Below are 23,293 nucleotides of genomic sequence, written 5' to 3' on the forward strand. Positions count from 1 at the left end.
GGTGTACTAACAACAGAAGACCTAAAAACAGCAATGAGCAACTGCTTTAATGACATCCAACCATCATTATGAAAAACGGTTGTATGGCAAATGGAGGAGAGGTTATAAGTAAGTTCTAACTGGTATGCATAGGGACTCTAGTCATGCAGTGTTTTTCACATAAGAGGTGTGGCTAGCAGAAAGGCTACAAGGTGAGCTGGGTTAAACCCTGCTTTTGAAAGGTCATAATGGACTGGGATCTAGCAAAGGATCTGAGCTTTGCCAACAAAGCAGCTGCAGGGGGGTGAGGTACGATAGTAGAGGCAAGGGAATGTAGAACTCAGAAGCAGCTGAAACTGCTTTAGTCGCCACTGAAAAAAATCTGAGCCTGTAAGGAGGATTTGTGCCAGGGCAGTATAATAAAAATATTCAGGCTTTTTAAAAAGTGAAGAGAAATTTAAGGGAAAGACTGAAAGCTAAAACTATAGAAAGAATAATTTTTAAAAAACCATTCTTCTTTATCTTTTAATACATTCATGCTCTAAATTAATTTTAAAACTCTATGAGAGCCACCCAGTGCTTCTACATACCATGCTATTCCTCTTAAAAATAGTTATCCTGTTATAAAATTTCAGAAGTATGATACTTCATTTTATCCTTTTACCTTTCCACTACATACACAGAAATGTGAAGTTTCTTTTAAAATAAGAAATTGCATTTTTACATAAGATGGCTTTTCCTATAGTTTTAACTGTTTTTGCTTTTTTCTATACTACTCAATTCTGTGAAAGAGACTGCTGACGAAATGCTAAAATCCATGAAACTACTAAATTCTTTAATTTTCTAAGGAAGAAGGAATATGAAGTGAAAGGGGGCACGTCAATCACCATGAAACCTGCCATTGGAATACAGCAATATTAAAAATGAAACAGACTTGGTACAGGCTAGGAGATAAAATAGCTCTGTTGTGAAATTGTATCTATATGAAAATTTATAATGTGAACATGGAACATTCCACAGAATATTTGGGTGAAGATAAAGCAAGGAAGCAAGGAATAGAAAAGATAAAGCAAGGAATAGAAACACTTTTCTTGGTATAGAGTGGTATATAGTAGTCATGGATTTAATGTAGGGAAGAGCAAGAGAACTGAAGTGTTAATAAAGCCATAATCAGAGATAACAATATGCTGATCAGCCCTGCAGCCAGGCCAGGAGGACACCTTCAGAACAAAGGAAGAGTTCTGCTGGATTACTAAGAATCCATTCTCCACACCGGTGAAAGGGAAACAGGTACCAAGAGTCATTCCCTATGGTTAAACCATGGGGAACCTATGGATTAAAGGCTGGGAACTTCCAGCAGGACTTTCTCTCTATATTCTTCTTACCTTTGTTACATACCCTTTCCCTTCCTCACTATGTATGTCTATATCAAAGGAAATGGGTTAACAAAGTCTTTTAAACAATAACTCACAGGAACTAAAGAATGATATATAAACTGAATTCCCTGAACACTCGGCCCCTCCCCTCCCCTCACCGCATCTTTCCAAGCCTCTCTTGGTCCCTTCTCACCCTGTCTCCGATAGAATACACTCTGTGGAGTATTACTCCCTTTCTAATAAACTTTCCTTCTAACTTTAACTTTGGCACGTGTATTTAATTCTTTCTACACTCGCTGCCAGAGGACCCTCTTCTTCTCTCTCAGTTCAGGGTTTGTCCTGAATCTGATTCATATCTATAACTGGCAAGGAACCATCTGATGTCATTCAGCTAAAAGTACAGTGTCTGACAAGTTATTGTTTGCCTGTATAAACTGCTCCTTTGGAGTAATTTTTGCCTCAAAAAAAATCAACTGATAAAGTAGAAGTGACTGAAATGTAGGGAGAAAAATTAGTTACGACTGGGCAAAAACCACTGTACTCTTTCTTGATTTGGTAAGAAAGCAGGTTTCAAAAAGGAAGCAGAGTGGGGAAAAATACAAGTAGAAATCCATCTTTTGTACATATCTTTTAACATTTAATTCCATTTCCCGTACAGCCATATTAGTTTTTTTATTTATCTCACTTCTCTCCTGCAAGAAATCCATTGGTGTATTTCTGAAAGCTTCCCCGAACTCCACCCTTGTGTCATTACAAGTGTCTTAAAATCAACCTAAAATCTTTTAGTATTCTTGTATTGGTGCTATCAAATCTAAGACTCTAAGACCCACTGAGCCAATTGAGATGAACTGTGAGACTTTATTAGCCAACCGGAGACTGACTCTCTACCACGCAGGGTTAGAGGAGATCAGTCCCAAGCTCCCAAAAGAGACAGTTTATAAAGCCTAGAACCACACCCTGGTTAACATAATGCAAGCATATTAGAGAAGCAGAAGTTGGCCCACCTGAAAATTTTCCACCCTTAACACTCCCCACTGGTTTTCTAGGGGAATTCAAATCATTGATTCGTCAACCTGCACCCTTTTTTTGACATATGTAGTTAACAGTAGGTCTAATCCTCTCTTATCCTGTCAGGTTTCGCCTAAAGCCATACAAAGACCCCCTTACTTTAGGACGGAGAGAATTAAGATGGTCCAGACTGGACCCTTGATAGTCTTTTATCTTTAGTGGGTCCTCTGTCAGATGCAGAGTCCATTGTTCTGATGTCCGTGGTGGACGCGCAGCCTTGATCCTGGTACAGTGAATCCAATGACGGCGTCCAGCTACCTCAACTGCGGTGGGTGTTGTGAAGATGACAGGGAAACATCCGTCCCAGTGGGGCTCAAGAGAAGCATGCTGTACCTTTTTCACCCAGATACAATCGCCTGGAGCATGGTTATGTGGCTGGACTAGATGCTGAGTGGTTGTTCTGGTGGCAGAGACCAGTTGGTAGGTCTCCTGCCATGTGAGATAGAGGGCCTGCAAAGACTTAAGCAGTGAAAAATTACGAACATCCGTTAGCTTTTCTTCCCCTAACTTGGAGAGGAGAGGTAGGATTCTTCCAAACATTATTTCATAAGGCGTGATGCCTTTACAATAGGGTGTGCACCATACCCTTAACAGGGCAAAGGGGAGGAGACGCACCCAGTTTTCACCAGTTTCCAGCTTGAACTTAGTTAAGGTTTCTTTCAAGGTTCTATTCATTCTTTCTACTTGCCCTGAACTGAGGCCTATAAATGCAATGTAATGTCCAATTGATCCTTAACACCTCTGCCAGAGATTGGCTGGTCTGGGGGATGAATGCCGGGCTATTGACAGACCCCAGTGTTATGGGCAGGCCAAATCTAGGCACTATTTCTGAGACTAATTTCTTTGCTATTACCTGAGTGGTCTCCTGCTCGGTGGGGAAGGCTTCAGTTCATCCTGAACAATGAACACAAGCAAGTACTTGAATCCGAAGGTTCTCGGGCTGACCTCAGTGAAATCCAACTCCCAATGTTCCCCTGGTGCCTGTCCACGCAGATGTGGGACCGGGCTAAGACCTATTTGGCCATTTGTTGCAGCCTCGGAATGTAATAGTCTCTTTTTCAACAGTTCAATTAACTTGGTTCCTCCCAAGTGAGTGCTCTGGTGAACCTGGCTTATAAGGTCTCAGCTCAAGGCCTCTGGGAGCCTAACCCACCCAGTAGATTCCTCTTTGCCTCCCAGCTTGTTGCATAGTTCAACTTTTCCTGAAGTGCAGATAGGGGTGTCCATTAGCACCCTAGGCAGTAGGGCTGGCGGAATGTCAATTGGCCCCACTGGTTTTCAGGCAGCCTCCTTTGCTGTCTGATGAGCAAAGGAGTTGGCTTGTGCTACCTTAGAGCCTGAGTTCTGGTGCCCTGGGCAATGGATGATTGTCACTTTCTTTGGCAGCCAAATTGCCTCAAGAAGGGCTAGTATTTCTTCCTTATTCTTCGTTGGTCTTTCTATAACCCAACTCTCCTGGGTCCATTGTTCACTCTGGGTGCCTGTTCTCGGCCTCTGCCTTTTCTTGGCAGTCCCTTTAGCTGGGCTCCTTGCATGATTGCAAGCAGGATCTTGGTCATCTTCTTAGTTTGTGCTGTATCTGCCTCATCTCTATTGCTGAATACTCTTTGGGCTACCTTGACCAACTGAGACAGGTTTTTTCCTTCAAACCCTTCCATCCTCTGAAGTTTCTTTCTAAAATCTGGGGCTGACTGACTGACAAAGGCTAAATTTACAGCCCTCCTATTATTAGGGTCCTCCGGGTCAATAGGGGTATACAACCGGTATGACTCTAAGAGTCATACCAGAAACGCCACTGGTGATTAAGTTAGTGGGTTGTCTGGCGGCAGACCTGAGGCCCTGGAGCAGAAGCTGGCAATACTGTTTGAGCGCCTTCCCACCTTGTTTGGTGTTGGGGTCCCAAGGTGGAAGGGTGTTCGGGAGAACATGTTGGACGTAGGCCAGATCGGTGGAAGGCTGCCTGTTGGGCTCTAATACCGCTTTTGCAGCCTCCCTCAGGAGCTGCTCCTATTCCTCTGCGGTAAACAGGACCTGGAGGAGTTGCTGACAATCGTCCCAGGTCAGCTGGTGGGTAAAGAAAATAGTCTCTAGGATATAAGTTAATGCCTATGGTTTCTCTGAGAAAGGTTTCTGAAGTTTCAGTTAAAGGCCTCTGAGGTTAGTCCCCACAGAGGGTAGGACGATTAGAGGAAGAAGCCTGACCCATGTTAATAAGCCGGGGCTAGGATCAACCTGACCCAGAGTCTAGACAAAAGCCAAATAAGCCAGGGCTAAGATCAGCCTCTGACCCAGAGTCTAGTTGGACGGGGCCATGGAGGCCAGAACAGTACATTCGACCAGTCTGGACAGACAGACACAATACAGAACAGTACATTCGACCAGTCTGGACAGACAGACACAATACGGACAGACGAGAACCAGTCCGGACAGACAGACACAATACAGAACACAAAACACTAACGTACCCAAAAACCTGAAGTCAAGTCTGACGTCTCAGACCTTGACCGAACTAGGGAAGCATTTCTGCGTCCAGCCTTCCACTAGTTTTCTTTAGGGCCCACCGACAGACAGATACCCCAAAACCTGAATACCTGTAGTGCAGCCTGATTCACTGGTGAAGCTGCTCCAGAGGGCTCATGTCCAACTGTTACAGAATTGAACCTTTTGTCTACCTGCCCTCCTGGGCGAGTCCACTTGGCCTCTGGGGCTGTGGAACGTCTCTCAGCGGCGGCAGCCATTCTCTGGACAGGGCAGGTCCTCGCCCAAGGTAGCTCGGGTCGCGGGTCTTAGGAGATCTCCCCCTCTGGAGAGATCTCACTGGGGCCTCCAAATGTTGTGGTGTGATCAAATCTAAGACCCACGGAGCCAAATGAGGTGAACTGTGAGCCTTTATTAGCCGACTAGCAACTGACTCTCGACCACGCAGGGTTAGAGGAGACCAGCCCAGAGCTCCCAAAAGAGGCAGTTTATAAAGCCTAGAACTACACCCTGGAACAAGCAAGCAGATTACAGAAGCAGAAGTTGGCAGTTAGCATATCTTTGAGCAGATTACCATACCCTGGTTAACATCAAACAAGCAAGCAGATTACAGAAGCAGAAGTTGGCTCATTTGAAAATTGTCCACCCTTAACATTCTAATTACCATGATATTCTCTAATCCAAACATGCTTTGTTTCAACACTTATTCTGATAAAATACTTCACATCATTGAACACAACTGCTCCTTTACCAAGTCCAATGCTTGCATATTTCATTTACTTTCTTACCAACTTTCAAGCAGAAAAAAGACTATAATCCAAAGATTCCAAATTCTCTTTCAGAAGAGAATTAAAGATACTCTTACCAAGAATTTCTGAAGCTATTAGAATAATTATATCATTTTCTACCTAACAAACTGGTCAATGATAAAGCCAAGCATATTCAAAGATGTGTGAGGATACAAAAGGGAAGGGTCCTCAGGCTAGAGTATACATTAATACAGAATAATCTTTTTGGAAAGCAATGTGGCAACACCGACCGGACTCAGCATTTATGCTTTGTGCCTACTAACTGCATCTGTAGAAGTCTATCCTTAAGAAAATAAGTCAGATGGAAACAAAGATTTATATAAAAGGTATGTACATCAAAATGTTATAATATTATAACAAATTATAATAGCAAAAACAACAACAACAAAAAAAAACTATCCTGGAATCCAGAGGTATACTTACATTACAGCCCTTAAATATTTTGTCGAAAAACTTTTAATAATGTTTGTGCTGTGTTAGAATAAAAACACACCAAAATGTCAAAATTGTTTCTCTCTGGATGGTGGAATTATAGTGATTTTCTTTTTTTAATTCTTTAGTGTTTTCTTTAAAAAGCAAGTATATTACCTACATAATCAGCAAAGTAAATATTTAAAATTACATCTGAAATCGAGACTTCATTGTTCTCTCACAAATGAATCCCCAGGTCCAGCCTTAACAACCAACATAAAATAGGCATCTCCTCAAATATTTCAAGCACCTCTGCCAATCTCCTCCATTTGTCATTTGTGTCTGTCAGGCTCTGACACATCTTTAAGTGTTTTCTGATTGTCTAACACAATTCCAACTCTTTCAGTACACATTATCCTTTTTTTTCTCCAGAAATATCACCTTTCAAGGAGACAAGAAAGTAAAAACAGAAGAAAAAAATCCCACTTGAGGGTATAAAGTTTTGACAATAAGCCACTTGGCCATCATTAGCAACATCACTGTCATCATTATTGCCAATGAATGAAATATTCTTTAAGAAATATTTCTTAAAGAAGAAATATTTTAATCCTTTTACACCACTATTACTCTGATGATATCCCATGTTCCTTAATTCTGCCCTATTTTCACTTTTTCTGTAGTTGGTTTTTTATAGTCATTATTTATCCAGATCAACAAAGTTGTTCTTTTTAAACCAATTGATATGTACCAGTTGAAAGACCCAAAAGTTCAAGCGGCAATTAAACTGGAGCTCAACCAACTGCCATAGCCAAATGATTCTAGCAGCATGGGAATTGAGTATTTTCAGACTGCAGGGGTCATCTGAGAGGCAAAGAATTTACAGATGTGGTTTTTGTTTTTGAGACCCTCAGTCCCGTACCCTACTCTTAACTGTAAAAACAGTCAGTTAATGCTACAGAAACCTACATGCTTTAAGCTTCCTAATATTAGTGTGTCCACACTTGGGTTTAGTGTTCAATCAGTAGCAGCAACAAAGATACACTATGTTGGCATTTACTCCCAGAAAAATACATAAATGCAAATAATTTTTCTCATCTATAGACCCTACCAAACTATTAAGCAGGGAAAGATAATATTTTTAAAGGAGTATAATTTGGGGGCAAGGGAGGGAAGGTGCACCCAGAAATTAAATTTAATGAAGTATGAGATGATTTTGCCGGTCTGTCTGCCCCTTCTTCCCATTAATGTAGGAAGAAAGCAAGAGAGCTAAAATGTTAAATCAAGCTATACTCAGAGACTGCAATATGCTGATCAGCCCTACAGCCAATCAATTCACAGGAAACCTGCAGAACAAAAGAAGACTTCTGCTGGGATTGTGAATAAACCATTTCCCCACATCTGGAAGGGGAAACAGAAAAAGTGTTTAAGTGGAGCCCTACACTAAATAAAATCACTCATTCCCTATGGCTAAGACTATGGGGAACCTGTAGATCAAAGGCTGGGAACTGCTAGCAAGCATAGCACAGCAGATTATTTTTTCCTCACTGTATGCCCATATCATCAAAGAAAAATGGGTTAACAAAAGTCTTTAAACCATAACTCACAGAAACTAAGAATGATGTATAAACTGAATTCCCCAAACACTCTGGGCCCCTTCCACTCTCTGCCCGAGAGGAGACCACACTCTGCGTAGTGTTACCCCTTTCTTAATAAACTTCCTTTTTGACTCTAACTTTGGTGTTTGTGTTGAATATTTTCTACACTCTCTGTCAAAGAACACTCTTCTCTCAGTGCAGGACTTGGTCTCTCCCTGACTCCAGGCAATTTGCCCTGTCCTGCATCATCTTTTCAACCACGAAAGGACTAAAGGACATAAACTTTAGCCAAGGCTCCTCTCATCTGAGAGGCTGGGATTTATTTCCCTACACCTGTGCAGATCAATTGGCCTTGGGCAAATGGTTGACACCCTTACTAGGGGGCTGGTAGGAGACTTGTTCTCTAACTAAACATCAGCCCTTTCCCTACTTTTTTCCTCTAACATTCCAGACTCCACATCACCATCAGAATTGCAGAGAAGACCTGCTGAGGGACCCGTCTGAACACCAAATTAAAATACTACTCAGCACCTTTCAGCCACAACAGGACGGGAATGCCAGGGAATCTTCTGTTCTTTCCTCTCTGCCCTTTAGCCTTTTTCTCCTTCCCACCCCTCTCCAGCAGGAACTCTAACAGGGAGGACGCTGGGTCATGGTAGCAGCTCTGCTGAACTCTCCTAACTCATTTCCCAATTGGCTCTGGGACACCGGAGCAATCTCAGAGATGGCCCAAATCACTCATAGCTGAGCACTGGGCTGCCATCCCCAGTTCCATCAGGTCCAGGGGACTACATTCCATACAGTACAGGACTCCAAGGTAGTTTTTCCCCCCCAAAAGTAGTCTTCTTTGCTATATCTTAAGCTCTGGTTCTGGAAAATAGGTAAGTACACACTTCTCAGGGAATCAAGGGACTTTTCCGAATAATTATTCTTTTAGTCCAGGGGCTATACCACTACTCTCTATTCAAAATGATTCAATTTCTTTTCACTAGATATCTTTACCCTGAATAAACAAACTGCCATGAAAAGTAATTTCATCGACAATTACCTCTACTATTAATTTTGACTTTTGTCCTTTCAATCTTTTTTGCTAAATGTATCCCTTCTAGGTTGCAAGGCTTCCTGCTACTTCCAAATGCTGGAACAACCTCACAGTCTCAGCCTCCAGGGCCCTTAGAATGGGCTTCCAGATTTTTATATCCAGTAGGCAGCTTTGAAGAAATTACAGAAGACAGACCTTCCATTCCTCGACATTCCCTTAAGAATAAGGGAATAAAATCTGAGGGGGGAATAAAGTAGGGAGGAAGCATGAGAATTAAAATGTTAAATTAAGCTGTATTCACAGACCGCAATAATATGCTGATCAGCCCTGCTGCCAGGCCAGGACACCTTCAAACAAAGATTCCTGCTGAGATTCCTAACTCATTCCCCACACAGGGACAAAAGAGTCTTTAAGTGGCTGCCCTACACAAATAAAATTGTTCATACCCTATGGCTATAACTGCCAGCAAGCTTTTCAGACTATGTACTCTCCCACATCCCCTTCCTCACTGTATGTCCATATCAAAGGAAATGGGCAGTCTTTAAAGTTGTAACTCACAGGAACTAAAAAAATGATGTATAAACTGAATTCCCCAAACACTCTGGGGTCCCTCTCACTTTCTGCCTCTAAGAGGAGATCACACTCTATCCGGTGGAGTGTTACCCCTTTTCTAATAAACTTTCCTTTTGACTCTAACTTTGGAGTGTGTGTTGAGTTCTTTCTACGCTCTCTGCCAAAGGACCCTCTTCTCTTAGTGCAGGGCTTGGTCTCCTCACCCACCCCACCCTTGCACTTGGGGAAATTTGCCCTGTCCTACATCATTCAGAGGAAAGTGTAGTGTGAAAAGTTTTAAAATGATGAGGTAAATTTTAAAGATTATATATGGCTTCCAAATACTATTTGTATGTATAGGGTATTTCATACGAGTGAATGATTAGTGAAGATATCGCATTCTGAAGTTGTTTCTAACGGCATTTAAAAGGTGTGTGACCTTCTTGTGGTACTTCCACAGGTATTTTAGGTGAAAAACAACAGCCTGAATACATGTGCCAGAGTACAAATTCTACAACTAAAGACAGCCCCTATAACACCTGAGATACTTATGAGCAAAATAAATAATAATCCAATTGGAAAGTAAAGATATTTGTATAACATGGAACTTGAATAGGTACTCAAATAACTTACCAGAATAAAAACCTGAAAATTAAAAAGTACTGATTTAAATTTAAAATTAAATTAAAAAGTACTGTTTTAGATGAGGTCTCCTGGGTCAGATCAAATGACCCACCCATATAAGAATCCTGTCTGACCTTGGTACAAAGGTGCAGTTTATAGAAGATGTTTATGACTTCCAATAGTGTTAAAAATTCGGTCATGGACCTCAAACACTCCTAACCATCTTCCATAAATTATCATGGATCTAGCACTAATACACTTATATTTAAAGCTATGCCACTCCATAAAAACCAAGAAATCCAAGTTTATCTTTCACGGCACAAGCCCTAATATTCTGGAATAAGCTAAGGAACTCTATTTCCATTAAGACAACCTTCAGGACTTTAGAAATAATTGTTTCCCCTTTTACTGTGTACCTTACCAGTTACTTTCTTAGACTACACCGTCCACAGTAATCTAGACCAAGCCAACATTAACAATTTTGGCTGACAGATCATTTAGTGCAGAGCCTAAGTAAGTCAGGTACATATCTATTTCCACATCACAGCTCATTGAACAAACTGCCAACTGAATCAAGATTTCAAGATATTAAAAGGTGTTAAAGATCTTGCCAATTAAACTATAACACTTATCCACAATCAGCCATTATCATCTGATAGTGAATAGCCAGTGCAATAGTTAAAAAGTCTTTACAAAGTTGCCAAAGGGAACCTAGATAAACTTTTAATATGCTCTATGCAGGAAGGTTTATTCTTACACTTGTACAATAAAGCATTAAAAGGAGGAAGGGGCCACTAAATAAAAATACATTTATTAGAACTGAAGAATGCATTACAAATTCCCAGGGGGGAACCAGTTAATATCCGTTTTATGAACTTCCTCATAATAGCCTAATTTTTTAAACTGACAAGTTAAATAGTGTAGTTTAAATGCTGGTACAGGTTCTAAATGAGGTTAAAATCAGTATGTTTTTGAGAAAGTGACTATAACATAGCCTAATGAATTCCTTTTCCTTTTCGAATATTTTGAAATCACATTTTGCTCTAACACTACAGACTCTACAGTATAGGACAATTTGAGTTTGAACGCAGGTTCTGCCACACCTTGGGTGAGCTACCTTTATTTAACTCAGTAAACCCTAACGTCCTCATCTGTAAAATAATACCCTGCGAGATGAAGTTAATGTAAGGACATCCCATGTAAATAAAGTACTTAGCACAGTGTCTAGGTATTATAGGCACCCAAATGTTAGTTATTACCATCATCAGATTTCAATAGTATAGGCACCCAAATGTTAGTTATTACCATCATCAGATTTCAATAGGTTGTCCCTAAAATAATGATTTGGTGGGAGACACATCTAATAATACTGTTTCCTCATTATATTGTGCTAATTTGCTCTATACCACATCTTTCCCCCTCCATGTCTGCTTAATTTCCTTATCACAGTTCACAAAAGCTTTACTATCTTACTAACCTAGTGTCTTCTTACTACACAGTATTAAACCTGGCAATAACCTACTATGAAAAGCACAACTGAAGTTCAACATAACCTTCACTGAAGTAGCAATAGTACATACGCTTACACAATTCCCAAAGATTCATAAGCAGTCACTGAGAATTAACTGACATTTAGAGTAAATGAAAATATACTCTAATGAAAGGAAAAAGAAAACGGTTCCTGTATCTCCAGTATTTTATTACATTAACAATTCCAGTCCCTAGCTTGAATAGCCTAGAATTCATCTGATAGATTATTCTTCAAAAGTCAATACTTATGCTGATTAAAAAAAAAAAAATCACTGTAAAGAGTACAAAGTCAGTCTCGGCCTAAGCGTTTCTCATTTGGAAATCCCTGAAAATTCTTTTACCTTTTCAAAAGGCTTGTTACTCAAACTAAAGTATGAGAAAAACTACTCTAATTGGAAAAGAAGAAATCATTAAAACCCCAATGTCACGAGGGATTCTGACTAGACACTATCAGTCAGGACTCTTTCCGTCACTCCAAAAATACCCTAAAAAGACTCTATGGCAATATATATAGTGTATATAGGGGCCTTATTATACATAATTATCCTTTTATGCCACAGCAGTGAGGAAATAAAGTGTAATCCTTTGGGGGGGGGCATGGAGGGAGAAGAGGGAGATGGAGGTTTTAAGAAGAAAAGGATTCTTTCCAAATTAGGTATGTGTGTGGGAAGAAGTTAAATGGGGACATACAAAAGTATGGTAAGTGAGAATGTTCAAAGAGTGTCCTGGAGAATGTGGAAAGAAAAGTCTGTCCAGGGCAGAAAGTGTTTAAGAACATGGCAAGTCATGAGGAAGGAAAAGTGAGTGAGGTCTTCAGTTTCAATATCAGTTGAACCTTAATTTACTGCTGAAGTTTCTGGGGGATTTTGTTTGTTTGTTTGTTTTTTAAATAAAACAAAGTTATATGAGGGAAGAATGCTTAATAAGATTTACCCAGGTGCAAGGTCCAGATGTACTAGAGGACAGACTGATAAGAGAAACAAAGGTTAGTACAAAAGTCCCTGGTGACATAAGAATCTGAATTAAGATGAAATGGTTATAAACACCCCTTTCTTTGGGGACATGACAAAAAAAAAATCATGAACCGTCTTTTATGGAAAGTGAACTCATCTCTTTCAAAATCTTGTGACATCGAATCATATTTAACCAAGGTATATAACCTCAAGCTCCTCAACCCCGCTGCCAAAATAAACGGTTTGATTTTCCTGGTCAAAGGATTATCTGGCTTATCAACTTGAAACCTCTGTTTTCTTGACTGGTAAACAGCCAACCAGTTCTCCATACACAAAGAGCTCCAAATAAGAATCCTCACCCCGAGTGGGCAGCATCCCTGCATATCTGCACCATTTAGTCAAACGCCTCGGGACTGGCACTGGAGCTGCGGGGACTCCAGGCCCTGACCAAAAAAAAAAAAAAAAATCGGAGCTTGACCCTTTGGGGAATACTCTATTTCGAGTCTGAAGTCCTGAACGAATCTGCAGCGAGAATCCCCGGTCCAGCAGGCTGTTCCAAGGGAAGGCCCGGGGTCTCAACCTTGCCTCTCGGGCGGGGCCCCCTGGAGGGAGCGAGACCCCTGAGGCGTCAGGTTTGAGCGCTGAGGCCGCCTGAAGCCTCCTAAGGCTTCCTATCATCGCCCTCCACGCCCGGGGCCTTCGTCTTAGCCTGGGAGCTACCTCCCTACCCCTCTACCGCAGAACCACATTACCCCTTACCCCAGCTCGCCGCCGCCTCGGCCCCTGCCGACCCTTCGGGAGCCTCCGGCGAGGCCTAACCAGGCCGCGCCGCCGGCCCCTCCCCCTTCCTCGCCCCGTGTCCCCCGCTCACCCAAAAAATGAGGTTGAGAAACACCAGGACTGTCTTGGAGGAGGTAATGCCGCACTGGCCCATGGTGCGGGCGGTCGCTGGTGCCCCGCTCAGAGAGCTGGATGCACCCACCCAGCGAAGCTACAATGGCGACTGCGCCTCCTGCCTGGAAACTTCACCGCCTGCGCGGCGAAGCCTCCAGCCCCCGGGTGTGCTGCGCAGCCCCAGACCCAGCAAGCACCTGGCTCCTCAGCGCAGGCGCTGTAGTCCCCTTGCACAGCCACGCTGCTCCCTGGCAACTGAGTCCCGCCCCCAGACAGGCAGCTTCAGCCAATCACTCCCTCACTGGGTACATTGAGGCCACACCTCTTAAAGGACCCAAAGGCCTGGCGATGAAGATGGCTGATTAGGGATGTTTCAGAGGAGGAAACCCACACCTCTCCTTTTGAGCTATATTTACTATACCAGCCTTCTTGATGACCCCGAAGAATGTTGTCTTTCTAGCTTACTCTTTAGCTCCAATGCAATGCCAACAGAAATCCCCAGTATGGAATGCAGTGAAGAAAACTTTATTTGCTGTGAAGAGCTTAACCATGATGAGGAAAGGAGGCATCTGAAAAAATGCAAAAGAAATGGCCTGCAGAAATAACTGACTCAGCTGGTTAAAACTGCTCTCTTCTCGTTGTGGTGTGTTTGAATCCAAGACCCAAGTAGCCAATTGAGATTAATTATGAGCCTTTATTAGCTGTCCTGCGACTGACTCTCTCTACCACGCAGTGTCAAACAAAATGAAAAGATGCACATATGAATGACTTTTGCAGTAACCTATTATGAGTATATTGTTCCTTTGACGGCCCCGAGCTTTCAGAGGAGGCAGATTATAAAGCCTAAAACCACAACCTGGTGGGCCTTTGATCAAGCAAGCAAGCAGATTACAAAAAGCAGAAGAAGGCTGTTAGCGTCTAGTACAAATTGTTTCTGGGGGGGGGACTCCTAAATCTCATAGCAAACAGGGCCTGGTAGACAGTTTCATTATCTGCATCCTGGCGGCAATGTTGTTTTTCTTGGGAGGTGGCGCCTGAAGATATCACTCCCTGTCTCGTCCTTGTGACTAGCTTACTGGAGAATTTTCTACTTTTACATCCTCTCATTCTGCCCAGTGCTCTCCAGCTAACATGTTTTCCCATAGCTACCTCCCCCACCTCAAGGACTTTCCAGCTCACACCTATTGATTTATAGCTTGCTATCCAACTAATGTTCTTATCTCTATAGCTGTATAGGAATAACAAGATTGTGTAAAACTGCTTGTTATGTTACAATTAGGCCTCAGCCTTTGGTTAGAAATCCGCTGAGCAGGTCCCATCTCTCTGTTCAAGAATCCTATAATGGTGCTGATAACACCAAGGTCACCAGTTCTACAAAACAAACGACCTGTAAGACCAGTGGTCTGGAAATTCCTCTACCCTTGCAGCACCCCCATACCCGAAGCTCCCCCTCCCATCCTAAGTCATGAAGCACACGTAAAACCTCAGACAAAGGAATCACGTGCCCCTTGCATGGATATTGCAAGAGTATATAAGCTGTAAGAAATCTAACCAAGGAGAGATCACGCTTTGAGTCTATTGAATGCCCCCAGGCTCTCCGCCAGCATTAAAGTCTCCTTCCTCTAACAAAGTTATCTAAGTGTCTAATTTCCTCTGTCAGGTGTCACTTCCTACAACAATGATAGAGCACAGCTGTGGAGCAGCTCAATGTTTTACAGCTCAATTATGGAATAGCACCACCATTATGTGGTCCTGGGGTGAAGCGGTCCTAAGGCAAGGCCCCTCTCTGGCTAGACTGCTCTGCTCCAGGTTGATTCACTCTGCTTCGCTCTGCCCTGCTCTAGGCAAGAAATCTTTAGTGGTTCAACATCAGTAAATGGTCTTCAGTGCAAAGGGAAAGTACACTCTCCCAAACATTAGGAGCTAACTATAGAGAGAAGCCCCCACTCTGATTCCTGATTGGTCTGTTCTCATGCAAATGAGGATTCCAAATCCTCATAGCTTTATTGGTCCAAAAGCACCATCCCGATTGATCTGAATGGAGCTACTCTGATTGGTCAGTGAAGACGCTAATGAGAATACAGCTGCATGCTCCAATTGGATGGGGAAAGTCTCAGTTCTATTGGTTGAACTAAAATTCCAGGAACTTCTTTATAGGCCCTGGCTCAGATGGCACAAACCTAATACAACCAGGCAGTTTAATGTAAGCTTCTCCCTGAAGTGCTATTTGTGTAGGAAGCCCCTGTTAGACCCACTGGTAGGCTCTGATTTTAAATTTGAGCCCAGTAGCCACCAATAGTCCTTCTTGGCAGCTATCTTGTTTCTTGAGGTTGACACTCCCTAAGGAGGTTGCAGACATCAATCTCTCCCACTCCACATCGAGATTTTCCTGACCAGGTAACACCTAAGTACTGTTTGGTAGAAGTGCAGTGAACATCAAAAAATATTTATGGAGAACTTATTATGCCAGATGCTAGGTTAACTCTCAGAAGAAGAGTCTTCAGAAAGAAGAAAAGGCTGGTGATGGATTGGCACAGCAAAGACATGTTTGTGTGGAAATGTGATTGAGATAAGGTTGAACACATCAAGTCTTTTCCGGGGTAGGACATTTTGAACCAAGACTTAGAACAACTACAGAACATTTCACACTCTTCCCCCCAATCCTGGATCATCATAGTAATTAAAACTTTTTGAGAGCTTACTTTATGGTAATCTCTATGATTATTAGCTCATTTAACCCAGGTACTATGGTTATCAGCCCCATGACGGGGCAATTGAGGCTTAGAAATATGAACAAACTCTCCCAAAGCCCCACATAGAGTAAGCAGTCCCATGCAGAAACCATGTTCTCAGCCACAGAGGGAATCTGGCTTGTTTACTGTATGTTCTGCCATTGCAACCCTGCACTCCCTCTTTGACTGGGCTCTTAAAGAGACCGACCCATTTACTTGTCCTTAATCATCTCATTCTTTTGCAATCTTCCTGGCTAATCATTTTCTCCTTGCACTCTCAACAATACCTTTCTATCTCAGCATGCTATTCATTTTCACCAACCAGCAACAGGCATTTATTCACTCACCAAACTTTTTGCAAGCACTACCTCTGTGTTCATTGTTCTAGATGGTAGGTATTCCACAGTGAGCAAGATAAATCCTTGCTCCTGTGAAGCTTACATGCTGGCAGAGGAGGCAGACTTTCAACAGATAGGCAAGTAAATTTATGACATGATGTTGGGTAGTGATAGAAAACAATTCAGAGGAAGGGGATAAAGAGTGATAAAGGAAGTCTTCTCTGAGGAGAAGACATTTGGAGGAGACCCAAATGAAATGAAGGAGCAGACCATGTGAATATCTGGAGGAAGAACAGTCCATAGATGGAAATAGCAGGCACAAAGGCCCTGGGGCAGGAACATGTCCCTACAAAAATAAACACTGAAGAGCCTGGTTTGCTGGAGGTTAGTAGAGAATGAAATCAGCAAGGCCAGATCATCAAGGTCTAGTAAGCCACATGTGGTGGAAAGATACTGCAAGGCTTTGAACAAGCCAGTAACACCAACTGACTTTTTTTTAAAGTACCATTCTTGCCACACCATGCATGTCCTAGTTAAATTTAAGAAACTAATCAATCATTCATGTCTCTCAGATATGATTCCCTTTGAGTGTCTATCTCCTTGCTGGTCCTCATCCTCTACAAATTTATTTCTCTGCTTTACTGTCACTGCTTTTCCTCCTTCCCCAAAACATCTCCTTTGTATTTTTTCATCCCATCTCTTCCCATTTCCCTAAGGAGGCAGGCCTCGATTAATTTCTCATTCCCTGGTGCCTGTACCTCCTTTCTGTCCTTCCTTACTTGAGCCTTCTCCTTGGATAGGTCTTCACCCCCTACACCCTACATTAGAATCACCTGGGTTACACAGACAGATTTTTCTGGGGATGGGCCTCAGGGAATTAACCATTTTTAATAGCACCTCAGGTGCTTCTAATGTATTGCAGACTTACAAACCACTGTTTAAATTTATAAAAATGCTTAAGTTTTTTCATCCGAGAATGAAAACCTCTTACTTACCATTACATTTTTCTTTCTCTCTCTCTCCCTCCTCTCAGCCAAAGTTCCTGAAAGATCAACTAGCGTCATGCTTCTTAGACTTCACTGGGCACACAAACCACCTTAGAGCTTGTGAAAATAGAGAGTTTGATTAAGAAGATTGGGCTAGGGCCCGAGGGAAGTGGACCCCTCTTTGCAGTGAAGGGCTGGACCCTCTTGTTTCCAATTCACTTTTTAAACTTACTGCCATGTGGCTTCACAGCACAGCACCTCCGAAATTGCTCCTGCCCATGAACTATCTATTACTCTTCTCTAAGGCAGCATATATAATGATGAAGAGCATATTCAGAAACCAGATAGCCTAGATTAAAATACAGGGCCCCTCCCCACTTACTAGCTGGATGACCTCACTGTGCTTCAGGATATTCATCTTAAGGAGGGGACAATGATGCTAACACCTGCCTGACATGGTTGTCATGAGAGTTGAATTAATACACTTAGAGCTGTCAGAACAGTGCCTGGCACACAAGCGCTTTGTAAGTATTGGTGGTTTTCATCTTACAAGGCCTCTCAGCAGCATTTGACCCCACTTACTTCTCCAGGCTTAAAACTCTCTCTTCCCTTACCTTCCAGGACACCACCCTCTCTTAGTTTCCTGCCAACCTCTCTGGCTGCTCCTCTCATTTGTCCCCCTTGGATGATAGTGTTTCCCAGGTTTCTGACTTGGACTATGGTTTTCTCAATCCATCTTACCCAGTGCCTTGGATTCAGTTACTATCTAAGTATAGAACTCTCCTAAGTCTAGAGCTTCATTCCAGGTCTCTCTCTCTCAATTTTCTATCCATATATCCAAATACCTGGTGCACAACTAACTCCACATTCATTAATTCATTCAACACATATGTTTTGTTAACTATGCCTTGCTTTACCCTATGTCAGGTGCTAGGGATATAGCAGTGAAGTGATTAGATCTGGGCATGGCCTCAGGGAACTTGCAATCCAGAGCAGAGATTCAACATGAATTATGCAATTATTGATTTAATTGCAATTGGGATAAGCAATACAAATGAAAGCTACAGGTTGCTGTGAGAGTGTGCAGTTGAGCCCCTGACCTTGTTTGGAGGTAACTCATATATGCTTAAGACTCAGTATGTCCCAAACTGAACTCACCAATTCTCCCAAACGTGCTACTACTCTGCCTGTGTTCCTTAGCTCCTGGAGCAACAAACCCACTGTCCTACCCATGTCTCATGACTTGAACTCTCCCTCAGCGACCCCTTTCACCCTTCTTTCTGGAAAACTCTCTTTCCTGGGTAACTCCAGCACTTTCAATTCCTACTATTCAGTGCTCAAGGAGTCTCCCTTTACCCACACTGGCAAAATTGGACCTGTAAGAAAAAGAACAAATGAGGGGGTATGGTCCCTCCCCAGAAATGCAGGCCTTCTGTGTGTCCTGCTGCATACCTGTCTCAGGATGATGGGAGGATAGGGCACTCCTGCCTTCTTTTACTGACCCTTGGCTCTTAACTTTCCCCAATAAATCCTATTTTTAATCCATACTGTGTAAAGTAAAAGGTACTCTGATCTATATCATGTAACACAAAATGTCTATATTTAGCCAAGAAATAAAAGGTTTATTTTTTCCATTGTAAAATTAATGCCTACTTAGGGTGGTTAGCATCTTTCTTAGACCAGCTCTGTAGCCTAATTTGGGACATTGTAGTAGTACTAATCATCATCATCATCATCATCACCATCATCAAAATATGTGCTTGTAGTGAACATTTGTCCTTTTATGAGCTATCCCAAATTTGAACATCCCACCTATATGGAAGGATCCCCATTTTATGAATTTGAAGTAAACCTAGCCAAGAGCCCAATAGTCCTTCTCCTTGCCTTTAGAAAGTTAGAATGTAATTGATGTTGGTGAATCAGATGGCCCTTCCCAGATATCTGAACCTTTAGAAAATGACACAAAGAAACAGAGAATGTTTATAATGGCAGTGCAGGCATCAGGAGTCCAGCAGCAGTGATGGCTTTGAGTGCCTGGGTAGAGTGCCAGCAGCAGCCTCCTAACCAAACCATTGACCTTCACTCGACCTTAGCTGGGCTCTCTGTCTCTCCCACTAAGGCTTCCTTAGCTTCCAGCATTACTAAAGATGCTACGAACTACCTAATGTCCTTACAATAGATCCTTTTCTGCTCAAGGTAGCTGAAGTCAATTTCCATTATTTGTAATCAAGAGTCTTCACTGATATAATGACCATTACAGAAAAATTAAAATATTCCAAAAAGTAGAGGGAGGAAAGAAACTTATTGTTCTATATTCAAGGAGAAAAAATATTAACAATTTCTTCTACTCTTTTACTGTATGCATATTTGACATAATTGCAATTCTCTGATATTTTAAAATTATATATTCTAAATTGATTTAAAAAAATTTTTCTGTAGTTTTGTGATTTTTTAAAAATTAAATTTATTGGGGTAACATTGGTTAATACAATTATATAATTTTCAGGTGTACATTATAATTTGACATACAGATTACCACCCGAAGATTGGTTTCCTTCAGCTACCATATATTTGATCCCCTTTACCCATTTCACCTTCCCTCTATCCTCCTATATTTGACCTCTTTCACCCCATCTAATTCTTCCTCCACCCCTGACCCTCTGGTAACCACTAGCCTATATTCCATGTCCATGAATCTCTGTTTGTCCTATTCATTTGTCGCCTTTGGTGAAATTTGTTGCCTATAAGTGAAATTATGTGATATTCGACTTTTTCTGTCTGGCATATTTCACTTAGTATGATTATTTCAAGGTTTATCCATGTTGTCGCAAATGGCAGTATTTCATCTCTTCTTAAAGCTGATTAATATTCCATTGTATATAGCCAATCATTCATTGTAGGACACTTCAGTTGCTTCCATGTCCTGGCCACTGTGAATAATGCTGCTATGAACAATGGTGCTAAAAAATCTTTATGGATATGAGTTTTCAACTCTTTGGGGTAAAGACACAGTAGAGGGTTTGCTGGATCATATGGTAGATTGACTCTTAGTTTTTTGAGGAACCTCCGTACTCTTTTCCATAGTAGCTGTACGAATTTGCAGTCCCACCAGCAGTGTATGAGGGTTCCTATTTCTCCACATCCTCTCCAGCATTTGTTATTACTTGTCCTGTTGATTATAGCTATCCTAACAGATGTGAGATGGTATCTCATCATGGTTTTTATTTGCATTTCTCTAATAGCTAGAGATGTTGAGCATCTTTTTATATATTTGTTGGCCACTTGTATGTCCTCTCAGAAGTGTCTGTTCAGATCCTCTGGCAATTTTTGGTTGAATCATTTGGGTTTTTTTCTTTTATTGAGTTGTATGAGTTCTTTGTATACTTTGGTTATTAATCTTTTATCAGAGGCATTGCTTGCAAACATATCTTCTCATTCAGATGATCATCTCTTTATCTTCTTGACATTTTCTTTTGCTGAGCAGAAGCTTTTTAGTTCGATGTAGTCCCATTCATTAATTTTTGCTTTGACTTCCCTTGCCTTTGAGTTCAAATTCATAAAATCCTCTTTCAGTCTAACATTCTTGAGTTTAGTTGGTTTCTCTCATCTTCTTTCTAATTTCTTTCTAGATATCAATGATCCTTTCCTCCGTTTAGTTGACTGTATTTCCCATGCTTGCTATTTCATTTTTCAACTCTTGCAGTGTGTTTTTTATCTCCATAAGATCTATTCTGTTCTTTTTGAGGGTTTCAATCTCCTTGCTCTGCTCATCTAGTTTTTTTTTTTTTAATCTTGAAATTGTTGATATGACTCATTTCAGAACTCACTGAGCTTTTTTGGAAGTACCATCCTGAATTCTCTGTCATTTAGGTTGCACATTTCTGTGTCTGTAAGCTTGTTTCCGGAGATTTTTCTCTTTCTTTCTGAGATGGCTGGTTACTTTGGTTGTTCATGGTGTTTAATGGACTATTTCTATGCCTTGGCTTTAATGGGAGTATATTCTGCTGTTTTTCCAAAAAGAAGGTTTATTATATAAAGGTCTCTCTTTAGCCTGTTGGAAAGAAGGCACTTTTCTTTTGGTTTCCAATAGAGGCATCCGAGCCTCTTGGATCCCTGCTTTATATAAATGCCTCTTAAAAATTTTTCTTGTAGATAGTAAATCATTCTCACTACCCTCGGTTTCAGTCCCTGTCAGTGTCAGCAACAGTCTCTGCAGCGTCTGCTCAGATTCCCCTGTGGCTTCACGGTGATTGGTCTCAGAAGATATGGGTTGAGGGACCCTGTGGGTTGGGGGATAGGGGCTGTGGCTTGGCCTCAGATTTGCAACCGGGGATGGTAAAAATCAACTGTTATTTCTCTGTGGTTCTGTCCCACTCCTCTGTCTTCTGCCTTGATGACTGGGCCATGCCACTCGCCATGGGGAGCTCACAGCTCTCCCAGGCAGGGCTGTTCAGGGAATTTCCTGCACCTTCACCCCTCCCCCTCCCCCTGCAGGGAGCTCCAAAGGCTACTCTTTATTTCTCCCAGTCCACCACCTGATACCTGTGGTTCTTACCTGTGGTATCTCTTATCCTCACCAACAACTGTCTAGCCTTGAGGAAATCTGAAATAGAGTACTACACCATGTTGGCCAAGACTGGTGTTCATCACTACAGTGGCAATAATATTGAATTGGGCACGGCATGTGAAAAATATTACAGAGTATGCACCCTGCCTATCATTGATCCAGGTGATTCTGATATGATTAGAAGTATGCCAGAAAAGACTGGTGAAAAGTAAATCATGCAATTTTTCTTTACTAAAACGGGGCAGAACTTGTTTAAAAAACTGCTGGTGTGTAGTTTGGGTGATTTTTGTTGAATTTTAGATGTTCATTTTATTATCATTTCAAGGGGAGAGATCTAGGAATGTCTCTCACTCTGCCATGTTTCCCCCTTCTTTATCTAAATTTTTGTATAATTTAAAAAGTGATAGATAGTCATTGTAGAAAATTTGAGAATACCCAAAAATATATTTTTTAAATTATAATCCAGAAATAACTATTGTTAATAATTTGGTCTATTCCAAAAAGAAAAAGAAAAAAAAGTTCTCTGCATTTTTACAATGATTATCTCAAATGTTTATTCAAACTTAGGAATTTTTAAAAATTTCTAAATAAAAGATGATATTAAGAGGTGCTAAGGGATGGATATAAATAATAACTGTTGTTCACATGGTGTATCACTCAATACCAATTAAAAAGCCTTAATGAAGGCAGGTCCAAGATGGTAATGTATGTAGACACTGAACTTGCCACATTCCAAGAATACATTGAGTGTATGCCTATATTTTGAGCTTTCCTTCTGAGAGAGAACCAAAAGGCTACTGAACAGCTTCTGAACAACAAGCAAGACAGAGAAACCACATAGAGAATGCTGGGGAACTGTGAGAGCTCTCAAGGACCAGAGGAATTGGTGAGCACCATTGTTTACATTTCTCCTGCACATGGATAATGAGTGGGAGCACTATCCAGGTTCTCTAGCCAACCTGTAGAGCCACAGTAGCACATCCTCAGCCACCCTCCTGGAACTAGTTTCAGCAGAAGTAAGAAGGAGCTATAGTGTGTGTACAGGGGACTTCCCATCAGATTATAGCTCCAGAAAGTACTGCAGGATCCTGCTTTACACACCCACTGAGCTGAGCATGTACACAAGGCTCCCCAGCCTGGAGAGAGTGCAGAGCTAGCAAAATGTTGAGATACCCACATGCAGGACTCCCCATCTAAATAAAATGTGAAGATAATGAATGTGCCCTGACCAAAAAAAAAGTGCAGAGCGAGCAAAACATTGCAGTACCCACACACAGGGCTGCCCCATGTGGCGTGCAGCTGAGTGTATGAGAAGCTGCACCATCCAGAATGGGTACAGAACTAGCAAAGTATGGCTGT

The 23,293-nt window shown here is 41.6% G+C and overlaps 1 protein-coding gene across 1 annotated transcript in view; it reads right to left on the reverse strand.

Moving 5' to 3' along the window:
* The window catches only part of TSPAN3 (tetraspanin 3), a 28,497-nt gene extending 14,988 nt beyond the window's left edge, over nucleotides 1-13,509 (reverse strand). The window contains exon 1 of the mRNA XM_016144074.2: nucleotides 13,289-13,509. Within this exon, the coding sequence (XP_015999560.1) occupies nucleotides 13,289-13,351 (63 nt within the window). The 5' untranslated portion in view covers nucleotides 13,352-13,509. The remainder of the gene's footprint in view (nucleotides 1-13,288) is intronic.
* Nucleotides 13,510-23,293: the final 9,784 nt, after the last annotated feature.

The sequence above is a fragment of the Rousettus aegyptiacus genome, unplaced genomic scaffold (assembly GCF_014176215.1).
Source record: "Rousettus aegyptiacus isolate mRouAeg1 unplaced genomic scaffold, mRouAeg1.p scaffold_m13_p_3, whole genome shotgun sequence".
NCBI lineage: Eukaryota > Metazoa > Chordata > Mammalia > Chiroptera > Pteropodidae > Rousettus > Rousettus aegyptiacus.